General features: G+C 36.3%; 1 protein-coding gene across 11 annotated transcripts in view; it reads left to right on the top strand.

The window, feature by feature from the left end:
- PICALM (phosphatidylinositol binding clathrin assembly protein) overlaps positions 1-26187 on the top strand; it is a 74068-nt gene that overhangs the window by 18468 nt on the left and 29413 nt on the right. For all 11 annotated transcript variants that reach the window (XM_068930638.1, XM_068930639.1, XM_068930637.1 and 8 more), the window contains exons 2-11: positions 10823-10965; positions 14546-14621; positions 15877-15979; positions 18323-18416; positions 18930-19041; positions 20218-20324; positions 21484-21525; positions 22237-22322; positions 23548-23671; positions 24035-24171. In XM_068930638.1, the coding sequence (XP_068786739.1) occupies positions 10823-10965; positions 14546-14621; positions 15877-15979; positions 18323-18416; positions 18930-19041; positions 20218-20324; positions 21484-21525; positions 22237-22322; positions 23548-23671; positions 24035-24171 (1024 nt within the window). The remainder of the gene's footprint in view (positions 1-10822; positions 10966-14545; positions 14622-15876; positions 15980-18322; positions 18417-18929; positions 19042-20217; positions 20325-21483; positions 21526-22236; positions 22323-23547; positions 23672-24034; positions 24172-26187) is intronic.

The following is a 26187-nucleotide window of genomic DNA, read 5'->3' as shown; positions in this document are numbered from 1 at the left end:
AACATAATAGCTTAGCTGGCATTTGAAACTGTGGAAAATATCAAATAATCACTACAAACATTGGGTCAGATTAGTAATTCGGTGGGAATTAGAGGATCCATTAAAAAAAAATTCATATTTCGTTTGTGTGACTTACATATTGTTTTGTGAGCTGTCCTTTGTTTATCTTAAGATAAACTTCATTAGTCTTAAAACTTATTTTTTTATTCCAGTTTCAGTGATGCTTTGGCTGACAAATGTTGTTTAAAGCTAGGGTTGCTCGGAGAGCTTGCTGGAGTAGCCGTTTGACTGAACCCGTTTCTACTATTAACTAGAGATTAACTGTTTTCACAAATTATCAATTTTTACAGTGCTCAAACATAAGAAATAAAGGTTAGTCATAGGAGTACATCTAGACAGGGATACCTGAGGCAATAATGCTAGGTTCACGGGGTTATTGATAGACTTGAAATGGTTTCTAAGGATTGTGTTTAGCAAATGGGGATTGTGGTTAGCAAATGGTAGAGTTATAGGTAGGAGAAAGAACATGTTAGCCCTTCAGTCGGAGGAAAAGATGCAACTTGATGAAATAAAAATATAAGTTGTTGACTGTAGAACTATTGTACTCTACATTATATTAAAGATACCTTACACCTTTTTATCCTCCTTATCTAATATAAATAAGATTAAATCACATTCCTTGTTAAACATGGAAAGATCTGAACAGGAAGGGTCTTCTCAGATTTTTTTTTTTTTAGCTCTTCCACAAATTAAGTGTTTCCTGAGTTAGTGTATCTACCTCTTAGAATGACATTATATCCAGAGGAAGACTTATTAATTGGAATTTTTATTGATAATTATGATAAAAATATAGTCTAGGTTCCTATGCTTCCTTCTTGAGAGGACTTGAGTGAAGCTGCTGGGAAGTCTACTGTAGAAAACTCCCTCTTGTAAATCAGTTTGGTACAAGCAGGTTTACTGAGAATAGAAACAAAACTAGTCTCGGAGCAAATGCTGTTTGTGGCATATTTTGTCTTAAACTGCTAATGTAGTTATTTTCTGGTAACTGCAAAAATAATTAAGTATCCACTCAGTTCTAGAATACGTATTGGTTACGTAACATCCTTCTGGAAGATAAAATGTCACTGGCTCAGACCAAAATATTTATCCTCATTCTCTTTTCCTCTCTTGATCACTTAAGTATGCCATTCAGAGTTGCTTTGTTTTGGCACAGGCTTCACTTGCAAATGCAGTTACCAAATGTATCTCCTTGAGGAGGAAATCAGCCTCAAAAATTGTGTTGCATGGTTGAATTGATTCAGATTCAAAACTACTTTGATTATTGTTTTTAGACAAATTGGTTTCCTAATGAAAGTTACTTATTTACATACACTTGGGAAATTACTTAGAAATGTACCACACGTGCCCAGACAAAATCTGGATTTAAGATGTCAGTTGGAATGTGTAGAACAAGATTTTAAGGTAGCAGGGTGCACACTCAGCAAAACTGTTTTGTCAAAATAGGTCTTGATGATTAGCCTAGCTCTGCATCCATTACTATTTCAATATTTCTGGTTTCCTGTGGTGCTTTTCATAAATGTCCAGAATTCCTGTCATGCTACAATTAAATCTTTCGAGTGTTTGAATATTGGAAAATCATTCATGTTGGATGTTCTATAAGCGTTTGCATGGAGTTTTGCTAGAATTTATAACTTATTTAAGTAAAACTCGTACATGCCTGTGACGCCGTTTTAAGTTTAGTTGTTAATTTTTATCTAAGTCTTTTGGGAACTTTTTTAACTGGATAAAATTAAAATAAACTCTAAGGAAGATCTAAGCGCATGGTACCTTCATAAAGGACTTGTCAAGGTGAGTGAACACATAGCCTTCAAAATCCAAATGCTTGTCAAAAACACCCAGTTCAAAACCCCTGTATGTTGGTACTTTGTATGAGACATTTGACGACAAAGGGCTATCTAGACTTTCCTCCTAGAAAAAAGTTGTCGAGTATGAGAAGGTTAGGTTAAAATTAAATTAAGTTAGAAAGAATGTTATATTAAAATTCACATAAGCCACTCGGGTTAAAAAGAAATATTTAGATCAGGAAATGACAAAATAAAAACTGACCGTGAAAAACCCTTGCTGCTACTGGAATGTGTACATAAATTCAGTTTCTTCCTCGTTCAAGCTTTGCTGTCAAATGTTATGTGAATCTTAAAGTACACTGGAGTCTCTGTACATTTTTTTTCTAGTAACATATATTTTCACTATTGCCTAACTTTTTCCTTTCCAGAAAGATGTTTAGATCTGGCAGATATGCATGCCTTGCCAAAACCTGCGACAGGGATATTTATAAAATCAATAGCAGAGTATCAGTTATGTCAGGTGTGTGGTTTTCTTTTTTTGAGGAGCTTTTAATTCTAGACCCTTAACATTTATTTGGAATTAGTAAAAGTGAATTAAACTTTACAGCTCCCCTAGCGCATGCTTTATCTGTATTCTTGAGTTAACACAAAACACAAATAGAGGAATTTTTATTTCGTAGGGAGCAACTTCCTAACAGCATAAATCTGCTCGCTTCTGATTTTCTGCCAATTTGGGGCAAATTTGCTGACATCTAATCTTCCGAAATATTTCACCAAATTTTGAAAAAGAGAAAGTTGACAGCATTAGCTGCTGCTGTACTCTGTGTCATCATGTGGGAAACAAAAATTCATGTGTTGTCTTTTGAAATTGTAATCCAGAATTTCTACCCCTTGATAGTACCCTACCTGCGAAACTGTGCAGCAGACTCTGTATAAAGTATTTGCATCTCAATTGAGAGCTAACCAAATGAGGGAACATTTCACACTTCTTGCTTTGCTCCAGTGATCAAATATTCAGGAAAATGAGACCCTGTCGTCCTGGAGTGTATTCTAACTTGGGAGTGAGAATATATTAAGTAAAATCTAGATAGCTAGAGAACAGTATTGAATTCAAGTCTTACAATGCTATAGGTGTGTGCTCTGCTATTTCACCTGTTAAGTAGAGACACCGACATTTATCCTTTTGAAAATCATGTACAGTGGGAAAATGGAATGCAAATATTCTTGCTTTGAATGCTCTGTCTTGTAGAGAAATTTTTCCCATACAGCAAAAAAAAAAAACAAAAAAAACCCACCAGTATAAATAACTGTTGTTGGTTCAACAGCTTAACTGAAATCCATTCATACAGCTTTAGGTGAAAGGCAAACAGATTGATTAAATGGGTGCTCTTAAGTAAAATTATTGTAAATACAGGCATGGTTATGGGTTGCACCGTTAATGATTAGCCTCAAACGTTTCCTCCTGCGTTTGCAACGTAAGTCATTGGTGTGTTATCTATTCAATTTAAAAGCTAGGCTGTATGCTAAGTACATAGAGGAGTTCAATAGAATACTATGTTGACATGATTTCATAAAAATAAATTAAGACATTTTATGAATGAGTTTAGCAATTGTGAATTTATACATTTTTGTGACTTTTGCACTTCACTTGAATTTTTAAATTCATTCCATCTATCATAGCATTTTCCTTGCCTTGCTATTGACTGTATCTGAAACATTGTATTGACTGTACTTGTGGGGAGTGTAGTCTATTCAGAATGAACCTTAAACCTTGACAATACCTTGTGGTAGGGCAAAGACATCTAACATGCACATCTGTCCAAAGGTTAGGGTAAAAAGAAATTAGCTATTTACTTAATTTAATAAAGTACATAACAAGGCCTACATAAAATTAGTTATTTGATATTTAACTATTAATGAAGCCATTTGGCATAGCTGTATAAGCATGTATTTGTGGAAGATCATAGAATAAATAGGAGCAAATTTATGAGATCCCTATTGTATTTAAAGTTAAATATGTGTGTATTCTGAATATTTATATAAGGCTGAGCTGTGGTATACTTGATTAATCATCACTGAAGTATCTGTTACAGTTTTACCTTGCACGTTTTTTTGTGTGTGCTGATTTGGGAGAGATCAAATGTTTGTATAATGTCGTGAAGGTACACTCGTACACACACACACACACAAGTGTACACGCTTCTGTGTATGCCTTTGATCATGGCTCATACTTCTGATATTTATTAGTTTCTGAACTTGAAATATGCACTAAGGCAAACATTACCCCTTCATTGTTTCAGTATCCGTTTCCACGTGAATCTTGCAGTAGGTTGCAACACTGCATTTGTGACACCACTTTCTGTGACAGTCTGTCAAACAGATTGAGTCCTGTGAGATCCACGACAAGCTCCTTGGGAGGGCATTGAGATTTTATAACAGTAGTACCTTCAACAGGATGAGAAAGAAAATAAATATGTCAGCCAAGGAAAAACAACTGGTTGTTAACATATTGTGTAACTTCAGTGTGAAAGTTGGATATATTAAGCAAGAGCAATAGTAAGCTGAAGTGTTTGCCTTGTGAAAATCTTTTTTTTTGGAGCAGCGTCTTATAATATGTTTTTAGAATATAAATAAATTAGGCTAATGCTTGCAGTGCAAGTTTCCTGAGCATCTAGCAGGACCTGTGACTTAGTTTAGTTTCTCTTCTAGTTGTAGTTGATTTGAATGTTGATATTTATGAGGTGCTTCCCAGGATTGCAGGACTTGTTTCCTAATCACTTTATGGTCAATTTCATAAAACCATACTTTCCACTTACATATATGAATGAAGAGCAAAGTGCTCTGTTTCTGAAGATTTTTTTTTTTTTTTTGGTCCTATTTTAGACTAAATTTATTCAGTCTGGGAAAAATATATATAGATGTATTTTCACTTAATTTTTTTCGTTAACATTTGGGTAATGAGCTGCTTCATAGCAACTGTTACTTGGAGATGCTGTTTCCTAAGTCACTTATGCTACCGTAGCTTCCCCTTTTATGAAAGGAGTCATTGGTTCAGAGTAATTCCTATTCCCAAGTAATTTCCACATGATAAACAAGTTCAAGAGCTAATTTTTCAACAGCTATCCTGGGTAAGCTCTGTTTCTGAATCCTACACCAGAATCATCTTAGGTCTCTAGTTCACAGAATCACAGAAGGGTTGAGATTGGTAGGGACCTCTAGAGATCGTCTAGTCCAAACCCTCTGCTTCAGCAGGGTCACCTAGAGCAAATTGCCCAGGACCATGTCCAAACAGCTTTGGACTGTCCTGCAAGGATGGAGATATTCCACAGTCTCTCTGGGCAACCTGTTCCCAGTGGTCAGTCACCCTCTACATTTAAATGTATATATTTATTAATTATTATTAATATTTATTATTAAATATATACATTTATTTAAATATATATATTATATATAATATATATTTTAAAAATAACTATTTTTTTATTGTTGTCTTACATAGTTGTCTCAGCAGTATTGAATTTGGATTCAGTGATTCAGTGAGCTAAGATGCGAAAAATGGGCACTTGAGTGCTGAACAAAGCAATTCAGTACTTTCAAGCATATTTTTGTTTGGTGTTTGGCCAAAATTTAATACATGCGAGGTTGAAACAATTTTCTCTGTATATGAGGTTATATGCAAACATAGAATTAATTAATTGGGATTTTGTTTACCTTACTCTCGCACTTCACTGAAGAAGGGAATGTGTTTCAGTCCTGGCACTAAGTGTGCATGTTAATGTTGAATGATCAGTATTTCAGTTACCTGCTTACTGGGTGGATACTCTTGAGTCTCTAGTGTTCTAAAGATTCTGTTTTGTCAGTGTGTTGGAGAAGATATTCAAAACCAACGAATAACAGGTTAACATCTTTGTTATAATAAAAGATGGAAAAAAAAATTATCAGAACGAGAATATGTCATAGTTGCTTGACCTGTTTTGGAGTGCTTAGAGGTGTGGAGCACGTTTTGACCTGGAAGAACTGATCCTTGGAAATGTTTTCAGGTTGATAACTGATGAATAGAGGTATTGTTCCAGATGAGAGGTATAGCTAAACCACTGGAAATGATCAGATATGGTGTGTACATAAAGTACAAAACCTTGGCTTATGTTCAGTCTACCTCTCCAGAGGCTATAAATGATAAAAGTTAAAAAGTTTAAGTTAGATGAACGTTTTCAATCCAGACTTACTCAAAAACTTAATGTGAACTAATATAGGTAAGATTCTGTAAGGAGATGCTCATTATAACTTTTTCAGGTTTCTTGCTTTTTTTGGGGTGAGGGGGAGGCAAACAATAGTAGTTTTTCATACTGTTGATTTACAAGGCTGCTTCATGCAGAATAAGGGTCTGCTTAAGCAGTTAGGTCACAGGCGCCTACTGAGAGCACAAACGTTCTTTATGGTTTGTGGTAGCTGCCTCTGCTTAATTATGAAGCCTACTACCTTGTGTTTGCCATGGTGCTCACTTACCGTGGATTGGCTAACTCAGTGACATGCTTAGTGTGGGCTAGGTGCTTCAATGTCTTAGCTTTGTAGTAGCTGTTCTGTGTAGATCCTATCTTATTGCTTTGATAGGAATCTCCAGTCTTATTATGCTTTTCATGCTTCTCTGACCTAATAACTTTTGATTGCGTAATATTTTAGAAAAACAATAAATCATGTAGACTTCTTTCTAGTAATGATGTTTGAACAGTTGTAAAGATTGTGGGTATCTTGGTTGGGAGTGCTGGAGTGTTTTACAGTACAATATTTAACAATTTGTGCTACTTCAGCAGATTTAAGACCCGCTCCGGTATAGGTGCAGTTACCAAAAAGTCTGTAACACTGTAAAATCATTCCTGCTTTTTAGTGGTCTTTGTTTTTAGGGCTTTTCTCTAAGTGATTATATGAAAATTATTCAGCAGTATAGACTTTAACTGCTGCTTGAAAATACAATTCAATATCTTTCATTTAAAAACAAACTGTAACTTTTCTAAGGAGATCATGTAATTTTAAAACCTCTGCTGAAAGGTGTACAATTTAGTGTAGGTAGGTAAAACGGAATTCTTCAAAATCTAAGTCTTGTAAAGCCTTAGAACTGCTCAAGTAGTTTGAAACATTAAAAAATAGTTTTTTGTTGGCCTGCTCTTCTGGGCTTTAGCTGACTTTGTAATTCAGTTCGCTTTTTGCCTGTCTTCATTTCTCTCATTCTCTTTCAATTTACAACACAAAGTCATAGACTAATTTAGGTTGGCAGGCACCTCAGAAGGTCATCTACTCAACCCCCCTGCTCAAACTAAGGTGAACTCAAAAGATCAGGTTGCTTTCTGACCTTGTCCAGTTGACGTTTTAAATATCAGTCGGGGGGAGATTGCACATTTCTCTGGGCCCCACTTCCAGTGCTTGACCACTTTCACTCTGAAGATTTTTTTCCCTCTCCTTTTCTTAATCTGGCCAGAATTTCCCATGTTTCTGCCTCTCATCCTTTTGCTGTGGCCCTCCAAGAAGCGTTTGACTTTCTTCTCTGTAACTACCTAGTAGGTAGTTGAAGATAGCATTTAAATCCCCCTCCCTCACCCCAACTTTAGTTTTCTCTTCTGCAGGCGGAACAAACCCAACTCCTTCGTCATCTTGTTGTGCACCATATGCTCTAGGCCCCTGTCATCCTGACAGCCTTCCTCTGGACTCTGTCCTGTTGCGTCTGTAGATGTGACCATTCCTTTCTGTCTGAGCTGCTCTCATACAGCTCTCCCATCTAGCTGCAAGTTGAGCTTAAAATTCTTGATGCTAACTGCTGTTTTCTTTGAAACTATGATTGATTTGGTGTGTATCTGCTGTGTGTCTTATGCTATGGAAGTTGCAGAGCTTGTTTTTAGAACTGAAGATGGTTTGTACTTCCCAGGAGACTACTTTTCAGCTGTGAGGTTTTTGGGGGGTTGACGCAGAAGGTCAAGGGTGAGGAAGAATAACTTTGCTTTTTGTAGCGTTGATTGGGGGGAGTAATCAACCCTGTTCCTGCTCCCTGCAGCAGGAAGATCACAGCTGAAATATAGCCCTTAAAGGCTCTTCCCCCTCCTTCCTTTTCTTTATTAAAGTTAAAAGGATAAGTGCCTTGCCCTTAGATACTATTGGTTATATACCTGCCCATGCTATTGCTCATACCTACCCGGTAGCTAGCAGTCTTGAGATGTGTTGCTTTGGACACTGAAGTTTCAAAATACGTAGCTAGTGTTTTGATAGGTGACCGGAAGACGTGTTGTGTAACATGTAGGATGTGAAAACGATTATATGTTTGTTCCTCTTAGTGTTCCCTCGTTAATGAAGGGTGTCTGTGGGGCAAGGCAAATAAGCAGAAACTCTGTATGTGACAGTCTTCCTGAACTGACTGTGCTGCAGCGTGGGATGCAGGACCCTATCGGCTCTTCTGCTATGCCTGTGTTATGCTTCTCATGCCATGGTTAGCGCCAAACTGCTGATTTCATTTAGATTTAACTGTACCTATGTTTCTTTGTCTAATTAGGATTACTCACACAAATACTTCTGAAGAAACCTTTAGACAGATGTTACTTATCTGGAGTCTGTATTGTGTAGGCACTGTGGGGTATTGAGGTATATCAGATTAATAAATGTCTGTGTTGATTTTATTAAAAAGAAGTGTGTCATTCCTTTAAAACTTCTACGCATCTGTTCAGAACTCCTTGTTTTGCTAAACTACTTTCATGGTAAGAAAGGTCTTGGTTACTCTTTGCCTTGTTTGTATATACAAGCTCATTTCTTTCTGTTGAAGGCTGGACTTGCCTGTGTACCGCTGTTCTTGCCTACATTCTCTACCCATTGTCTCCTATTTCTCCCTCTCTGTGTGCCTGCCTCTGCTGTTCCCCCACCCTGCAAGTGCATTCATATGCTTTGCACATAAACAGTCATCAGTTCTGTAAGGGATGGTTTTTTGTTGTGTTATAGAGCCTGTTTTCTTTTACACACTGCTACTGATAGCAAAGCATGATTTTTAAAGTCCAGTGCTTTAGAAAATAAGTTGTTCAGTGTGAAATATCAACTAGAACATGTGAGGTGTGTGTTTTTTTTAAATTGGTTGATTTTTTTTTTTTAGTTAGTTAATTGTCTCATGGCATGTCTTTGACTAGCTGGCAAATTTTGCGTTTAAGAATGGAAGTTCTCAGTTTCTAATACGCGTTGCAACACTTAAGCTGAAATGTGTGAATTGACATCCTGTGATGTATACCTTTAAAGTGCATTTCTGCCAGACAGCCTTGAACAAAACTGCTTATGTTGTTACTTAGGTGGGGAGACCTGAAGATCAAGAAGCTGCATGGTTTGGTTTTAATGATCCAGCTCAGAGCATGTCTCTTGCTGAGTAATATCCTAGCATTATCTTAACAACCAGAAATCATCATCCAATAATAGATAACCGTGACTTAAAAATGAGATCATGAATGCCTGTAGTCATCACCATTTCCCTGGTAGATAAAGGAATGGCTGATCTCTCCATCTTATTACACTGTAAATGTGGAAATCGCTTCCTGCTCACTTCCTTTAGTAATTAAACTTGTAAATACCATCTTTTTCAGTTCCGTCCATACTAGTTTTGAGTTTGTGGTAGCCATACATTACCTGCTCCTGTGGCTGAAGGAAGAGTCCTGTCTGCCTTGGCATCCTTCATGATGAATGGTTGTTCATAGTAGGATATAAAACCTTATCTTTAAAGGTTAAACATTTGCCTTCAGGTTTAAACAGATGAGATGTTTCCAGTTACAGTCTTAGCATACTATAGGCAAGACAGGCATGGGACTCCTGCAAGTCTTGATCTTTATTGAGCTATGGCTATTGGTGGGTTATCAGCTTGCGTTAAAATTACTGTTTTATTTTTGGGGTGCTTGGTAGTAGTAAAATGCCATCAGTACTTGCATTTAACCAAGTTCAAGCTTCATATTAAATGCAAGCAACTTGTATTGTATGACTTTTTGGATGTTAGTAGCTGCTTCTCTTGTACTTGTAGCATCATGATATTAAATCATCGCTTCCTTGTGAACCTTTGAAATAAGATAGCAAACTGGATATATTATATAAGCATGCTTCTTTGTGGATACATTGTTGTGACAGTAGCAAGTCTAGTAGGAAGGCAGAAGGGGTCTGGAGATAGTAGCTTTTTTCCTTTTTCTTTTTCTTTTCTTTTTTTTTTTTTTTAAAAACCAGCAGTCTGAAGATTCTGTAAATCTTGTCTGCCAGAAGTCCAAATTGAACCAAAACTGGATGATTTTGTTGTAGCTAACCAGCCTGGGGTTTTCCCCATGCTCCTAACCGTGTTTTCACTTACCAATCTGCTTTATCTTAAATTTATCCCTCAACTTTGTAGTCAGAGGCTTATTCTTCAACTCGAAATTTCCTGTCATTGCGCTTTCAAAGATGTTGGTTACATTGTATCAGGACTAAGCTATATTTTGAGGGGTTTTTTTTATTATTATTATTACTTGGAACCAATGGCTAGAAAGGCTTACTGGTTCATTAGAAGGCCAGAAAGCTGGAATTTCATATGTTATGATTAATTCTAGTCACAATCTTCCAGCAAGACTTCATTTAAGTAATAGCACGAAAGAATTTTTTTTGTCACTTAATGTCTGTGGTATCTGAAAGCTGGGAGTCAGAGTTGGTCAAAGACAGTGCACATCATTAGGGTACTTTTTGCAGGGCCTTCTAAGGCAACTGCAAAAACAATTAGGAATTGGAATTTTGGCAGCAAGGAGAATGGAATTTGTATTACAAGGTTCTGGTAGACCAGCACCACAGTGCTTTTCAATAGATTATTTCTTTTACTGGAAAGTCCCCCAGCTCTGGTAGAAAATGTTTCTTTATGAAATGAGCACAATTTTTTTTTTTTTTGGTATATCATCAATCTTGCTTCACAGAAATTGCAGTTATTTAAAAAAAAAAATAATTCTGTATTGCAGATTTAATCCAGTGCACAAATGAGATGAATGTGAACATCCCACAACTGGCAGACAGTTTGTTTGAAAGAACTACGAACAGTAGCTGGGTAGTGGTCTTCAAATCTCTCATCACAACCCATCATCTAATGGTGTATGGAAATGAGGTAATACAAAAATGATATGCCTGAGAACAGTTACAGCACTTCATTCTTATAAATGTGTCAGAGAAATGCTTCTACTAATCATCTCTGAGAAAATCTGTTTTTGCCTTTGTGTCTAGCTTTGTAGGAGAACAGGATTTATTATATATTTATCTGCTTAATGTCTTACCAGTCTAAAGACCATAATGTTCAGATCAAAACTAGAACGCAGAATTGTATGCTTGCAGGTACCATTTTCTGTTGCATTATTTTTTTTATTATGAAGAAAAAACATGCCAGGAACTTGACTTCAATGTGATTTTGAAAATGAAAGATATTTTAGATTTATGGTCTGGCTAATCCTTACTGAGTCTTTCCTCCCAAATAACTCAACTTGTAACTAATTTTCCTTCCCCTTTCCCTTCCCTCATCCTCTCCCTCCCGACCTTTTGTGCTGAAGGAAAATCTATCCATCTCTGAGCCGCTTTTGAGTGTGAGCATCTAACACTCAATACTCTAAACAATTTTAAAAGATTTTTAAAAAAGCAGTAAGCTTAATTTCTGTTCCACAACTGGAATGCCTATGGGACTTTGTATTTCAAAATATTAAGCCGTGCATAGCCACTATTTGGATTTTCTGCGTTTAAAAAAGCTTATAATTTTCTGTCTCTCTTAGCAAGTATTTATAAACAATCTAATGTAAGTTGTAGGAATTTTGAAATTAATCTCAATTAGAAATATTTAGAATGGATGTAAACTTGGTAGCTGTCCATACCAGATACTTGACACAAAGGAAGGCTAAGAAAAATCCCATTCTACATGCAGTTGTTCAAGAGAACTCTCTAATGGAGAATGTAGAAAAGTGAAAGCGCTGATATTTGCAAGGAGTTGCCTTTCTCTTCTTATGATGCCGTTTAGATGTTGAGGGAGAAGTATGTGCAGTATCTGCCTCCACCCAAAAATGATTTCTGGTCAGTTTGTAAAGAATGAAATACTTCAGCCTCCTCTCCGCCTAGGAAGAGGAATAAAAGCAGAAGAATCCATCTTTCCTATCCTAAACTTGGCAGGCAATACAAAGCTTATGTATCTGAAAGATGTCATAGAGTAGACTATACTACAGGACTATATTTTTTGAAAACAAGGCTGGATTGTTGCTCAAAATACTGTTTCCACAGAGCTAATCCTTGCTAGATAGGAAAACAAACTTCCTTTTAAAGGGGATACAGACCATGCTTCTCCATAATAGTAAAGAGCAACTTTCAAATCCTAACAAAATGTGCGTGAAAAGCTCAGTAGAACAAGTGTTTCACAACTGCTGGAGACTTCTTCCCAAGAGACTTAACCTGTATGCACCCAAAATGCTTTTCTGCGAAACTTAGGATTAAAAGGAAGGAAAACATTTTTCAATAAATAAGACCAAATTTGGGGGTTACGTATGTGCAAGTTGCCACTGTTCTAGTTGCCTTGCAACTTAACTTTCAGCTAAGTGCAATTTTCCTTCTTTTTTTCATCTTCTTTCAAAAATTGAGCGCTCCTTGCACTGTCTGTTTTTCATGAAGCATTTGTCATTGTTGGAAATAAAAGCAACATCCATATGCCTAGAAATCCTATAATTGAACTGCTGTTTAACCGCAGGGAGTCTGCTAAACTCTGAATGCTTATTTAAAAAGAAAAGAAGAAAACATATTAAATTGTCAGGATGTCCCAATGTTGATGATAAAGAATATAAATATTGACTTACATTCTCAAAAATAGTTACGGTCTGCCCAGAGGGTCAGTTAAGTGTTTTGTTCTTGGATGGTTAAAGAGGGATAGTTTTAGAAAATTCCAGGTAGAACTAAAACCCTTTATTTCAGTTTGCATTTAGTTCAGGCTTATTGCAGGTCATGTAACTTCCTGCCTTCAGAGGGTTTTAGGTTTTCTTTTTCAAGTTATTAAAAAAAATAAAGCAAGCCTATTTTGCAGGAAATTGCAGAATCCTTCCTAGTCTTGGTGAAATACAATGAATCTCTTCTTTGAAGCTAGATAGGCCACAAGAGGGCAGACTTCTCCTGTTGGCATTAAGCGTAATCACTAGGATAGTTAGCATTTTCAAAAGTATATTCTGTTTGTACACTTTGCGCTTGTTTGGAGTCATGCCTATTTTAAACTGATAGGGGTACACTTTATATTTCATATAAAGTATGGGTATTTCATAGGACCACTACCTTTACTTTCTACTTGAAGAATAAAATGGCTAAACAAATTTTGCTTACCAAATTTCTTTAAAGAAGCAAGAGGATAAAATTGCTGCTCAAAGTGAAACTTTGTGCAGCTAGAAATAGCATTTGAACAGCGAACATGAAAATCATTGAATGCTTATGAAAATCTTTACAAGCTTACAGAGAATCTGTGAATCCCTTCTTAAAGAATGAAAAGCTTTTGGTCTTTCAGCTTTTGCTTAATTTATAGCTGAGCACTGAGTGCCTTTAGTTTCCTTCACTCTTTCTTGTACTTATTTAAACTATATATTCATACTACTAAAAGTAATTCAGCAGTACATATTACACTGATCATAACTCCTTTTCAAAATGTTACTGCAAGTGGATGATTGTTTATTTTTGTAGCAGCTCCCTATACGACAGTTCATAAGGCAGGATTATTTTTTGTGCTAACTTTAGATGTGCTGCTATGATCTGAAATGATTCTTTACTAGATCAAAATAGCATCAATTGTTCTGTGAAACGTAATTCTGAATTAAAAATAAATTAAGACTTATATTCCGAGACAGGTTTTATGCAAGCTTTAGCTGTGTTTTTTGGTTATTGTTGTATTGTTTTTATTTTATTTTAAGATGAAACTTTTCCAAATAATTGATATGGAAAAATGAAATGAGAGAATGTGTCACATAAAACAAAGATATATTAATTCATGATTCGTCTTCAGAGTAAAGACGACTTTAAACCCCCAAGGGATAAACTGGAAACTGCATCATTGTTTTTTGACCTGTCCACTCAGGTCAAACTGAAATCAGGCTTAATATTTTTAATGTTTCAACTACTTATTTTAAGATAAGCAAACCATGCAACTCACGTGAGACGTACTAAGCGTGATATTGTACTGTTAATGCTTCATATGGATTCTTATACTTAATGTTTAATTTATAAGCAAAGGAACCTTTATGTCACCTGGTATTTTTAAAATTTCTGCTCTGTGTTGATGTAAATACTTTTAAGATTATGTGCTGATTAAAAAACAAAGATTCCATGCCAAATGATACCAATTGTGGTGTTTTCGTGTGTGTGGGGGGTGAGGGATGTTTTTTTGAATTTTTAAGAGGCTTTTAGTACTATATTCTGGCTTAATATAAACAGGGTCTCAATCAGAGGCCTTTATTTTGCATTCTTCAAATATCTACTTGGCATTGATTTGTTCAGATTTGTACACTAAAAATGATAACTAGCTTAGCATGCAAATTCAGCTGAGGTTTTTTTTTTTTTTTTTTAATAATAGTTTCCAGATCTGAAATGAGTCTTACTGCATAACAGGAGTTTCATGTACTGTTACATGAATTCCGGTTCACCAGTAATACATTAAAAAGAATCCATTTTTTCCTTCTATCTAGCGTTTTATCCAGTATTTGGCGTCCAGAAACACTTTGTTTAATTTGAGCAATTTCCTAGACAAAAGCGGATTGCAAGGTAAGTTATCTTTTTTCATTAAAAATCAGTAATATACTGGGAGATAGTACATAGCACTCACTAGCTATGATGGACCTTGTCGTTTAAGAAGTAATTTTTCTGTGTGTACTTTACCCAGAATTATATGTCCTCATTTACAGTGCTTTTTATGGCATGGCAGAAATTGTCTGCTGGAGGAATTTGTTGCCTCCTTTAGAAAAGGCCTACTAGAAATGCTTTCTACTTACTAGTTACATATGTGTGACTTATTATTCCTGCTATTTCTAAGGTGATTTGTCCACCTTGATTAGTAAGTTAAATTTCAAAATACGCCATGTATGAATTGGCTAAGTTATGTCAGCGAGACAAGAACTGTTGTTGAAAAGAACTTCTTTCAAAATTGTCCACAGACCATTCTGCCCATCTTTGAGACTAATTCTGCAGGTAAATAAATTTCTCTTAGGTCCAGAATTTTCAACTGAAATTTCCTTCCAGACTGTTACACAGCAGTTAAGTGCAATTCCCATCATACTTGTTAGCTGTCTTTTTCTGAAGTTATTTCTTGCTTCCTACTTTGCTTTCTATGTAGCTGGTTCTGAATTTTGCCACACGTGTGCTAAAACATGCCCACTGAGGGTTTTCGTGGGGACAGCAGCCTTTTCTGTGATAACCAGCGCTGTACCAAATTGCCTCACTGAGTCTTGTCTTCCATATTCTGAGTATAGCTTATGAGCAGATCTTTACTGTCTTAATTTAAGTATTTTCCGTGTAAGATAGAAGACCTGAATAGTAATTTTTGACCTGCATGCATAGGAAATGTTTTTGGTAACTGTCAGTCTATTGCCACTGCCTTAATGTAGTCAAACTTCTATCAGGTCTTCATATTTACTGCAGTGCCTTTTTTTTTTTTTTTTTTCTTAGTGGCAAATAACAGTATATGTTTTGGAGTTGATTCAAACTACTTCAGGCATGAAATTTGTAATAATTTCCATCCTAGCATAAGAAGACTTGCATAAGTGCATTGTTTTGCTTTTGAAAGTAATTTCCTTAGGAAATGAAGTAGATTTCTACATAATTCATTCAGATCTTCTAGATATTTGCCATACTGTATGTTTGACATGGTGAATACAATGATAAAATTCTTACTACAGATGGGTTATTAAAAAATCAGGCAAAAATATATTCAAACTGTCTTGCTTTAATAACTTTATTTAGAATAAGGTTTTGTTCTTTAATTGACTAAATAATGAGCTTTTGAAACACTTTCTTTTTTTAGGGTATGACATGTCAACGTTTATCAGGCGGTATAGTAGGTACCTGAATGAAAAGGCAGTCTCCTATAGACAGGTGGCTTTTGACTTCACAAAAGTAAAAAGAGGGTAAGAACTGTGTTTGCTTTGCTTACCTTGAATTCTGTCTTATGTCCTTCTGTAATTCAAGCTGGAAATACCTACATTCATTCTAGCTTAGTGCTGTATGCATAAAAACATCAGTGAAACTACACAGTAACATATTGGTTTTTCTCATTATTAGATGTTTTCCACGACGCAAAAAGGCTTAACTATTTCAGTCAGTCATGCCTATTGCCGAAATATTTTACTTCGGTTATTGTGGTTTTACTTGCTTAAACTTTGTTTAATTTTAAAGAAAATGGAAAATGATACGCATCAAATTATGTAGCCAAAAAACAGAAGTCTGGTCAAATCTTTCCCCCAATATATCACAGATTTACTTGTCCTTGTGTTTTGGGGACAGTGCGGCGCGCTTCAGTGTTCCAGAGCTAGACGTGTTAAGTGACAGGTATTCGGTGAAGCATCTTGCGCTCTTTCCTGGTGTTTCTCTGTTCATGTCCCAAAACATCTGTATGAAGTTTACTACCTTTGTAAAGGTAGTGCAGCTCATATGGACACTATCTTTGAGAGAAGAGTGTAGTAGATGCTACTCAGTTTGTCTGGAGTAATTAATATTTTTTCCTTTGAAATGAGCCCCCCTGAGAGGAGTTGGTCGTTTGAGACCAGGTAGCTATTTATATGTAAAATAATGCAGTGCAGAGCACCAATAATTGGATTTCTTGCATGTGGTAGTGGATGATGGAATTAAGCAGGTTGTCTCATTCTTCAGGAAGTCTAGAGAGGATGTACTGGTCATGGTTGAAGAGCTTTTGTTCTTTGTACGTTGCCTCTGCCCATATGCAGTGCTTTTAAAAGTTAAAACACAGTTTGTTTTGCGTTTGAGCATCCTATGTCTTCCACGCACAGGATAATTCGTATTGATGCTAAAACTTAATTCTTAGCTCACCCACAAGGGAATCTAAGCTTAAAACTATTTAATGAGTTAACCGCAGTAGTGGCATGCGTAATAATATTTTGCGTTAGCGTTGCAAAGGCATTTAAGGTTGGCCTGAGAGAACCTCTAAACTCGTGCTTACTCCTTGCTGATACTCGAGTCCCTTTTGTCTTAAACTTCAGTGGTAGAGTAAAAGGGGAATGACTGGGCTCGTTTCACTTGTTCTGGAGTCCTAACAACACAAAAAAGGTAACCTTTTCCGCCTATAGGGTATGTGCCTGCCCCTATAGGGTAGGTGGCTGTGGATACACTTGAGAGAACCACAGCTGCTTGTTGGAGCTGACTGAGGTGAGTTATCTGGCCCTCAGTGTGTGCCTGGAGGCTCTTGTGTGAGCAGGCAGGGTTAACTGTTCTGGTGGCCGCAGTCTGTTCCTCATAAGTTTTTCTCAGGGTGCTGCATCTCTGCCCTGTAACATTAGGTCCGCCGCAGTTGCTGCGTGCTGTCGGGAGGGAGGATGCTGCACCAGCAGAAAGCTGAACGCAGCCTGCTCCCAACGCAGCTTGGAGAACAGCCCGCAGCCTTTTCCGTGCGGATGCGCTGTGAGCTTTGCACTTCTAAGAAACGCTCGATTTATGCTCATATAAGGCAGTCTGACGTGTCCTACAGAAAGTAGTTGTGTGTTTTTTTTTTTTTTTTTCCTCCTTTTAATCATTGAGGTGACTTAATCTCTTCCTGGATTGTTGCATTGCTTGGATATTTTAATACTTGCTTGATTTTTTTTTTTTTTTCCTTCCCCCCCCCCCCCCCCCGAAGTACAGAGCCAAATGATATTAGTAGGGTATTCATCTGAACAATTAAAAAAGCAACCAAATATTGAGAATCTGCAGTTAGAAGGAAGTGTTATAGAGCGTGTATAAGCTTTTTGAAAAAACTTGAAGTATTGCCACGTTTTTGTTTTTTATCGCTTTAGATTTAAAAGAAAAATAATTCAGACAGTCATGAAATAATTATGGGATAAGGACAGCATAGGAAAAAATTTACTTCAGGAATAACTTTCTGAGCATTTCTGAAAGGGGTTTGTTAATGATTTAATGCATTTGTTTAACAAAGGTGTTTTTTGTTGTTCTCTTTTTCTTTATTATGTCACCTCACCATCATAGCTCTGTTAAGCTTCTGAGTGCTGTCACTTTTTTTTTTTTTCTCAGAATAAAAATTCATTTTGGAATGAAATTTTGGTCAAATAACTTTTATTTCTCTTATATGCTGCAGTTATTACAATTGTATTGGCTAGACAGCTTTTTTTAAGCCTCAAAAGGCCTGTTTCCTGTGGTCAGGGTGTGTGTTCTCTGAGCTGTTTTATTTTCTACATTCAGTTTCTCACCAATAATTTCCTTCAAAATCCAGTTGAGGATTTTTCTTTTGTTTTGCACAATAGGGCTGATGGAGTGATGAGAACAATGAACACAGAAAAACTCCTAAAAACTGTACCAATTATACAAAATCAAATGGATGCACTTCTCGATTTCAATGTAAGTTTGGCAATGTGTATGCATCAAGCATACTATCAACTTTGTATAAATTTGAACGAGCTTGTAAAATAAAATGTTTAAAGGTATTCAAATCTCTGTTCAATTTTCATCCATTTGTATCAATGTTACCTAACTAGCTTAAAGAGCAAAATGCATTTTTATGGATATAACCCAGACATCCAACAAAGAAATACAATGCTCATTAGAGAGAATGCTTCATGCTCTGAGTGTTGTTGTGTACAGTGTGTGAGAATTATTTTAATGGCTTGTGTTTATTTCTGTTCTGTAGCCTTTTAGTTATATTTGTAAACATTAACGTTGGATGACGTCTGTTCATCGTCCGCTGAGAGATCCTCTATTGGTGTGCTATGCTACTGCTTTCTGTTAATTGTCTGTAGAGATGATCGGAAAGCGTGCCTTGGGATAGAGTACTGAAGTTCTGCTAGGAGTTTTCTGATAAGGGATCAATTCAGTTGAATTAACTTTTTTTTTTTTTTTCCCTAATCTTCCTAGGTCAATAGCAATGAACTTACAAATGGTGTAATTAATGCTGCCTTCATGCTCCTCTTCAAAGATGCCATTAGACTGTTTGCGGCTTATAACGAAGGAATTATTAACCTGTTGGGTAAATATAACTGCTTTTTGCAATGGTAAAGTTTCCGGAGGGACGTTCAGTAAACCATCAAAAACTGCTGCTCTTTTTCCAGAAGTTGAAGGAATTATCTTGTGAAATATCAAAATATGACTGTATTTTCTAAGGCAGATTTGTTTCTGAGGTTTTTTGTCCATTTGCATTTTATACAGGAATAAGTAAATTTCTAGAAAGAAAGCCAGTTCAAGATTTTATTCACTTTTTTTCTTGCATTCTTTTATTTATCTCACCGAAACTGATCTTTTTTCTTTAAGAAACGTGTTTGTTCTTTCTGAGTTGGAATTTGTTATGATCGCATGTATTTGCAGTTGCAGCATTTGTTTGGCTAGCAAAAGTTTAACGTCATCAAGTTTAATATTTCTAAAACGTCTTGTATATTGGGGGAAATTATAAATTTAGGCTTCAGGCTCTCTCACTTGCACACACTGGAGGCATAGAGGAGTCTACACCTGCAAATAATAAAATTAAGTTGAGAATGTCCTGTGGATTTCTTTGGTTTAGTTGTATTTGGTAATTGGGTAGAGCTGCCTGTTATTACCCAATGCTTTCAAGGTGGACGGTGAAATGCAGAATTAGTCAGTGAAGGACAGTCATGCTTCTAGTTTCAAGCCACTGTCTAGTTGTTCTACCTCAGCAGTAAGAACTTGTCTTCAGTTGCTTTGACTCCTGTTTTGAGTGAGGCTTAATATAGAAATAGGCCTGGAAGTGCTATTTCAAGAAAGGAGGTGGAATGCTCATTTTTTCAGCACTGTGTTTTGTAACCTGCTGCTCCTCCTTGTAGATGAGATTGTAACAAGAGGCATCAGTCAGTCTAGCAGAGATTATCCAGGTACCTTGCCTGATATGCGGCTCCTGCAATAGAGTAGACTCATGTCTGTTGTATCATCAACGTTTTGCAGGAAAATGATTTTATATCTCTTTGGGTAATATGTCCCCATTAGGATGCTTATGTGAGATTTAGTATTGGGCAGGTAAGGTATAACTACGTGTATATCAGTAGCTCATGAGTGGAATTTCCTCAGTTAACATGACAAAAATCTTCAAATGTTTTCTGCTTGTTTGTCTTGTGTATATACTTGGAAATAAACACAGGTAACAATGCAGGATGCTTAAATTCTTATTTAATGTGAATATTTTTACTGTTTGTAGAAAAATACTTTGATATGAAAAAGAACCAGTGTAAAGAAGGCCTTGATATATATAAGAAGTTCCTCACCAGAATGACACGGATCTCAGAGTTCCTCAAAGTTGCAGAGGTAAACCTTAGTCAGCCAAACTTTGTCCTTCATCTGAAACAGCTCACAAAGTGCTTATTTTCTGACAAAGCAGATACCGTTTTCTTTCAGTCTATCTGATTTCATTTGCATCGAAGGTCATTTTTACCAGTCTCTACCCTAGTGCATTTGGGGACTGTGTAGAAAACGAAATGTTTACTAGTTTATCTTTTACTTAAGAAGGGCATATAAACATGTGTTTTTACCATTTCCCTGGTTACATAATCATTGTGGGCAGTCTTTGAAAAAGAACCTTAATGCGAACAAGAAAAGTAACTGTGTGGTGATCATCTGTTTATTGTTCTAGCTATAGCTTAGTTTGAAACCCCTTATCCTGCCATGTTAAGTCTTAGGTGAAATAACAAACAAGAAATTGAGACGAACTGCTGAATATACTGTAGTATTTGTCTTTGAAGCTACGTCCTGGCTAGCTGCTGTAGGTACGTTTGTGCAAGGATTTGTCAGCATAGAAGAAAAATCTGTTACTTTGTAAAATATATTTTTAATTAATCTAGTTTGTTGCCTGTTTGTTCCTGAAGCATTGTTGAAATAATGTCCTAGCGTTATGTAATTTCTCAGGTGAGATGTGCTTCCAGTCTTGTTCTGCTTTCTTAAGTTACTTGTGACTTTCTACAAAAATGTTAAATCAGTAAAACTTGGTTCATTTTCTGTCATTTGAATGGGTAGTGTTCATGTTTCTATGACACTGCACAGCATTTGATATCTAATAGGCTCTTTAGGAAAGAGCGATGGCTGTTAAGCAAAGCTGCTTCAAAAAGTTTTAAAGGTGCTTTATGTTAGCAGATAGATGCTGTATATCAGTAGTTCTATAACTTATCCCATAAATTGTGTGATAGACAAAGTTCTCTAGATTCTCAGTTCTGAAGCACTTGGTACTTGTTTGTTTCTAAGGTAATGAGCGTTTGATATCTGTTAAAATATCTCTGTATCAAGCCTGTTATACATTTAACAGAAGAATTTTTTATAACTAACCATTTTAGAGTTCAAACTGTGGAGATCTAAAATGTGAACATAAAGGCTTGTGCTTTTGCATGATTTCATCTTAATGTTGTATGCTCTTTGAGCATCTCTGCCTTTAATAAATGCAAACAGGTTCTAAAGTTCATTTGTTTTATTACAGCAAGTTGGAATCGACAGAGGAGACATACCAGATCTTTCCCAGGTAGATAAACCTATTATGCATTTGTCAGTACATGTCCATTTTTGGGGTTGCATAATCAGAAAATTTCACGTTGTGTCATTCACTTCAGCTATCTTGCATATGTTGCCACCAAGTTCTTTCAAAGTTTGTGATTAAATCCAACCCCTGCCAGAGCCTGGCTTTCAAATGCAACAATCCTATTGCAAAGTATTATAGATCATTTTTGTCATGCTCTAACCGATTTTCAGTCAGCTTAATTTCCATCATGCTTGAAGACATAACTTGTATTTGTGAGTTCACATAATGAAGCTTTTACATGATGTTATGGAGCTATGATTTTTAGCAAGCTTATTTTTTTGGCTACATGCTTATTTAAATCACTCGTGAAGATTGCTATGTGCAGGATGTGCACCTAGAAATTCTTCTAGGCACAATTTCCTTCTTAAAATCGCTGAAATATTGACTGCTTCTGATCGTCTATTTGCTCTTTCCTAGCTGTTTCTTTTTAACATCTCTTGACGTATTTCAGTACCCTGTGTCAGAATGGCTCATTATCAGTAAGGTAGTGATGAGACTACATCACCTGATATTTCAAGTAATTAAATATCATATTTTGGCATCCAGTATATGTCAGTAGTCTGAGCTGCTGCACCAGTTATCCTTCGGTTGCAGTCTCTTAAAGTCTTAACTTTGTCTTAAATTCTTCATGTCTGCTCCCTGATGTTTTTTCAGGCACCGAGTAGCCTTCTTGATGCTCTGGAACAACATTTAGCTTCTCTTGAAGGAAAGAAAATCAAAGATTCCACAGCTGCGAGCAGGTGCCTCTGCCCTTGTTCTTTTAAACAGTTGTTGAATTAAGTGTTAAATCTGTTATTTTGAGATTCCATCATGAAACAAGATTTGTGTAGGTTCTGTTGCAATGAAGATTATTGCATTAACAATGCTGGAGTAGCCAGTTGTCAGATCTCTTGTTGAGAACTTAAGACAGCTTTTTCCAGGTCAACAGAACTAGAATCTAGAATTGCAGACATTTGCTTTAGAACAGTGGTTAAACTTTTAAGATCTAATCCTTAACTTTTGAAGAGAAACTAAGGGTGTTTTCACTTACTGCCTGGGAATCTTCATTTTGTGGTAATGATTAGACTTGTATAAAGTACTCAACACGTATGAAACTCCTTTTTCTCAGAAGGAAGAAAACGCTTCCAGAAATCCCTAAATTGAGCATTGATGTTTAAAGTAATGGGGGAATAAAGTGATCAATGTATGTGGCAAAAGGCTTTCACTGATTTTTGAGCATTTGCTAAAACGGGATGTGGAATGTAGAGAAATCCTCTAGGCACCCGATTTTGTTATGTTTAAATAAAAAGGGCTTAATACTGAGAGGCAGACTTGCAGTGTAAAATATCATTTCTTTATCACAGGTTTAAGCAATAAAGGGGTAATATTTTTATGTTATGATAATTATCGTTATTATTATGATAGGTAATTAAGACTTAGCAACACAGCTATTTTTGTGAATATTTACTTTTTTGTAAGGTCATTTTAGCTTGTTTTAAAAATTAAGCATCTAGTTTATGCGTCTTTTTGCACCCTCTTGGAAACTTCTGCTCTGAGGTACACGAGTTGCATTAACAGTCTCTTAGACCTGTTAAATTAGTAGCATCATGAATTGGAGCCTAGATTATCAGACGTTCTTGTGCGTCTACGAATACACCACCTTGTTTTAGATCTGTAGATGAACGGGAAAAGAACAAATGTGAGTTTTTATGAGGCAGCTTGGAGGCGAACCATTTAACGGGAGACCGGAAATCCAGTAATACAAAAGAGGAGATGGCGTGATTTCTAGGAATTTCTGTTTTGCAGTTCATACAGTATATTACCACTTTATGTTGTATACAGGGTAAGATAAACTCTATAACCCGTATTTTAAAGAATTCAGAAGGAAACTGAGCAGGAGGGTGGATACAGGTAAATTATTATTTATATGTTCCTATCACGTGTCACCTATTAACAGCCAACTTTTCTTCTGTCCAATTACTTTAGGGCTACCACCCTTTCCAATGCAGTCTCTTCCCTTGCAAGCACCGGCCTGTCCCTTACAAAAGTTGATGAAAGGGAAAAACAAGCTGCGTTGGAGGAAGAGCAGGCTCGTTTAAAAGCTTTAAAGGTAGGCATACTGGGTTTTTAACTGGAAATACTTTTTCTGTGCTCTTAACTGATAGCTTAGGAGAATTCTTAGGGGAGCAGGGGGAAGAGCCAGGATTATTAACACTGATCATATATTATTGGCAAAGCACTGGAAGTAGGATCCTACGTTCATATGTCATATAACTTGTAAATGGTCTGTTAAAACAGTTTCTGAAAGATATATGGCATCACTGACTCTTGTAAATTATCTTCTATATGCAAGTGACACTTTACTGTGTAGAATAAGTAAAACAAATTCTTTGGTTTTGTTTTACGTAACTCCAACATTATATACACAAATCTTGTTTCTGGATTTCTTACGCCAGCTCATTTTTCCCAACAGGAACAACGTCTAAAAGAACTCGCAAAGAAACCTCATACCTCGTTAACAACTGCAGCTTCTCCTGTGTCAACTGCAGCAGGCAGCATAATGACTACACCAGCCATTGATATTTTTTCTACTCCAAGCTCTTCAAACAGGTATGTCTCAGTGTTGCTCCACTCTGAGACGGGCTGCAACTGATGTTTCCTCTAAACTTCTGCTGTGGAGCTTACTTTGGAGAAGGTTATTTCTGTGTAGAGTTTGTTTATAATAAGTGATTTCTTTTTTTGTAAAGTTGGTGGGGGGGGGGGAAATACCCATTGCAATAACTAACAACATAGAAAGTGTGTTTTCATCCTCCCTTTGCAGTTTAGTTTCTGATAAGAACCAACTGCTGACAGCCCTTGCAGCTGTTCTTAGTATGTGAGCCATACAGTTGGAACTGGAAAACACACATGCCTTGTCCCCAAAGAACCTTTCAAGGTAATTTGGGAAAAGTCAAATAAGTTTGGTATGGGAGTCTTAAAGATAATGCTGAACTTTGTTACGTTTTTAGGTATTTAAAAGCACAGTGGTAACAAATGTTCTTGAGGTAGTGTTTTTTTCCCTTGTTTGGGGAAAAGGGAAGCTTGAAACAAGATTTGAAAGAATAGAGGCAAGTTTTGCAGTCTAAGTTGCATCTGGAACATCAGTCTCCAAGGACTTGCAAGAATAGGGCAGGAGTATTCACTGCACACTAATCCTGATCTTGAACTCACAGGAACTGTTGGTATGAGTGTGTGAGCTTCCTTGTGTAAAATGCCAGTCAAATAATAATAGAGTATATTGCTTTTATCAGTATAGAAGAAGGAAATAGCTTTCCAAAAGCATATTTTTGCTTTGGATTTCATCCTAAATCCAGGAAAGGAATGCTTATTTGCCCCGTTAGAGCTTATGTAAGAATCTACTTGTCTGCTTTCATGTTCTGCTGCTCTTGAAGAGTAGTCTGCCCTTTGGTAGCCTGCTTTCCCTATTCGAAAATGATCACAGGAAATTACTTGACACCAAGTGTGCAGAAAACAGATAATCTGTAGAAAGTAGAAAATCTGTATCAGAAGCTAGAGAATCTGGCAGTAGTAGTGACTGAAAGTCGTCTTAAGTTTTTTTTATTAATGCTGCTTGTTAGACGCCCAAATATTTGAAACGGTTAGGTAATTGCGTTGAACTTGTAGCCTTGAATATCAGTCTTGCTTCTTAAGAGGTCTGAAACATAGGACTCTGACAAAGCTTCTTTAATCAGCCAGAAATGCTGTGTTGTGGAGACATTAGCAGCAGCTGAAAAGCTTTTTAAATTACTTTATCTACTTTGGTAGGATTCTGCAGAGTATACTCCAGTTTTTTCAAAAAAAAAAAAAAAATTACAAATCAGAAATTTTCCGTTTCTTCTCTTTTCAAGTATCAGAATGTGTTCCATATGAAGTATTTCCAGTGTGCTGATAATCTACAAGAATCCTTTAGGATTTGATATCTTTCTTTAAAAAACAAATGCTAGTTTGCTTGGGGTTTTTTTTGGTTTTTTTTTTTTTTTTTTACAGTTGCTGGCAATATGATTATTTAGAGTCAAACAAATGGATTACAGCAGAAGCTGCTATGAATCTGAAACAGATTTGTTGAGTCATGAGTTCAGTTTCTTACTATTGATGGAATGTGTCCTATAACCCCATCATAGCTTGAACAAGCTCTACCTGAAAATCGTCATGGGTCCAGTATTCACATTAGATGGTTGTATCCAGACCATGATGCTTTTTAGCAGTAGTTGCAAAATAATTTTTTCAATCTCTATTGAAATCAGATATTAAAACCTGAATGAGGCAAGTGATAGTATCTGCAAGAGATTGCACAGTGATCTGGAACGTCCCTTCTAGAGTTGTTCCTCAGAACATTACACTCTTGTCGCAGTCTCATTTTGAAAAGCGCTGGGATGCTACAGTGACTCAGCTTCTGTCCATAATGATCACCTAATAAATACAGAAAATAATTATTCATGGTCGTGTCACACTGTGTTATGTAGATTCACTTTTAAATAATCTCACATGTCACTGCTTCAAATATCAACTAAATATCCATATCCTGTGCCTAGAGTTGTGTGGCAGATGCATGTGCAAGTTCTGGTTTATTTAACATGCTAATGAAGT

Source organism: Struthio camelus, chromosome 1, assembly GCF_040807025.1.
Source record: "Struthio camelus isolate bStrCam1 chromosome 1, bStrCam1.hap1, whole genome shotgun sequence".
In the NCBI taxonomy this organism is placed as follows: Eukaryota; Metazoa; Chordata; class Aves; order Struthioniformes; family Struthionidae; genus Struthio; species Struthio camelus.
Note: the sequence above shows the minus strand (reverse complement) of the source record. Positions and strands in the feature narration are given on the sequence as shown.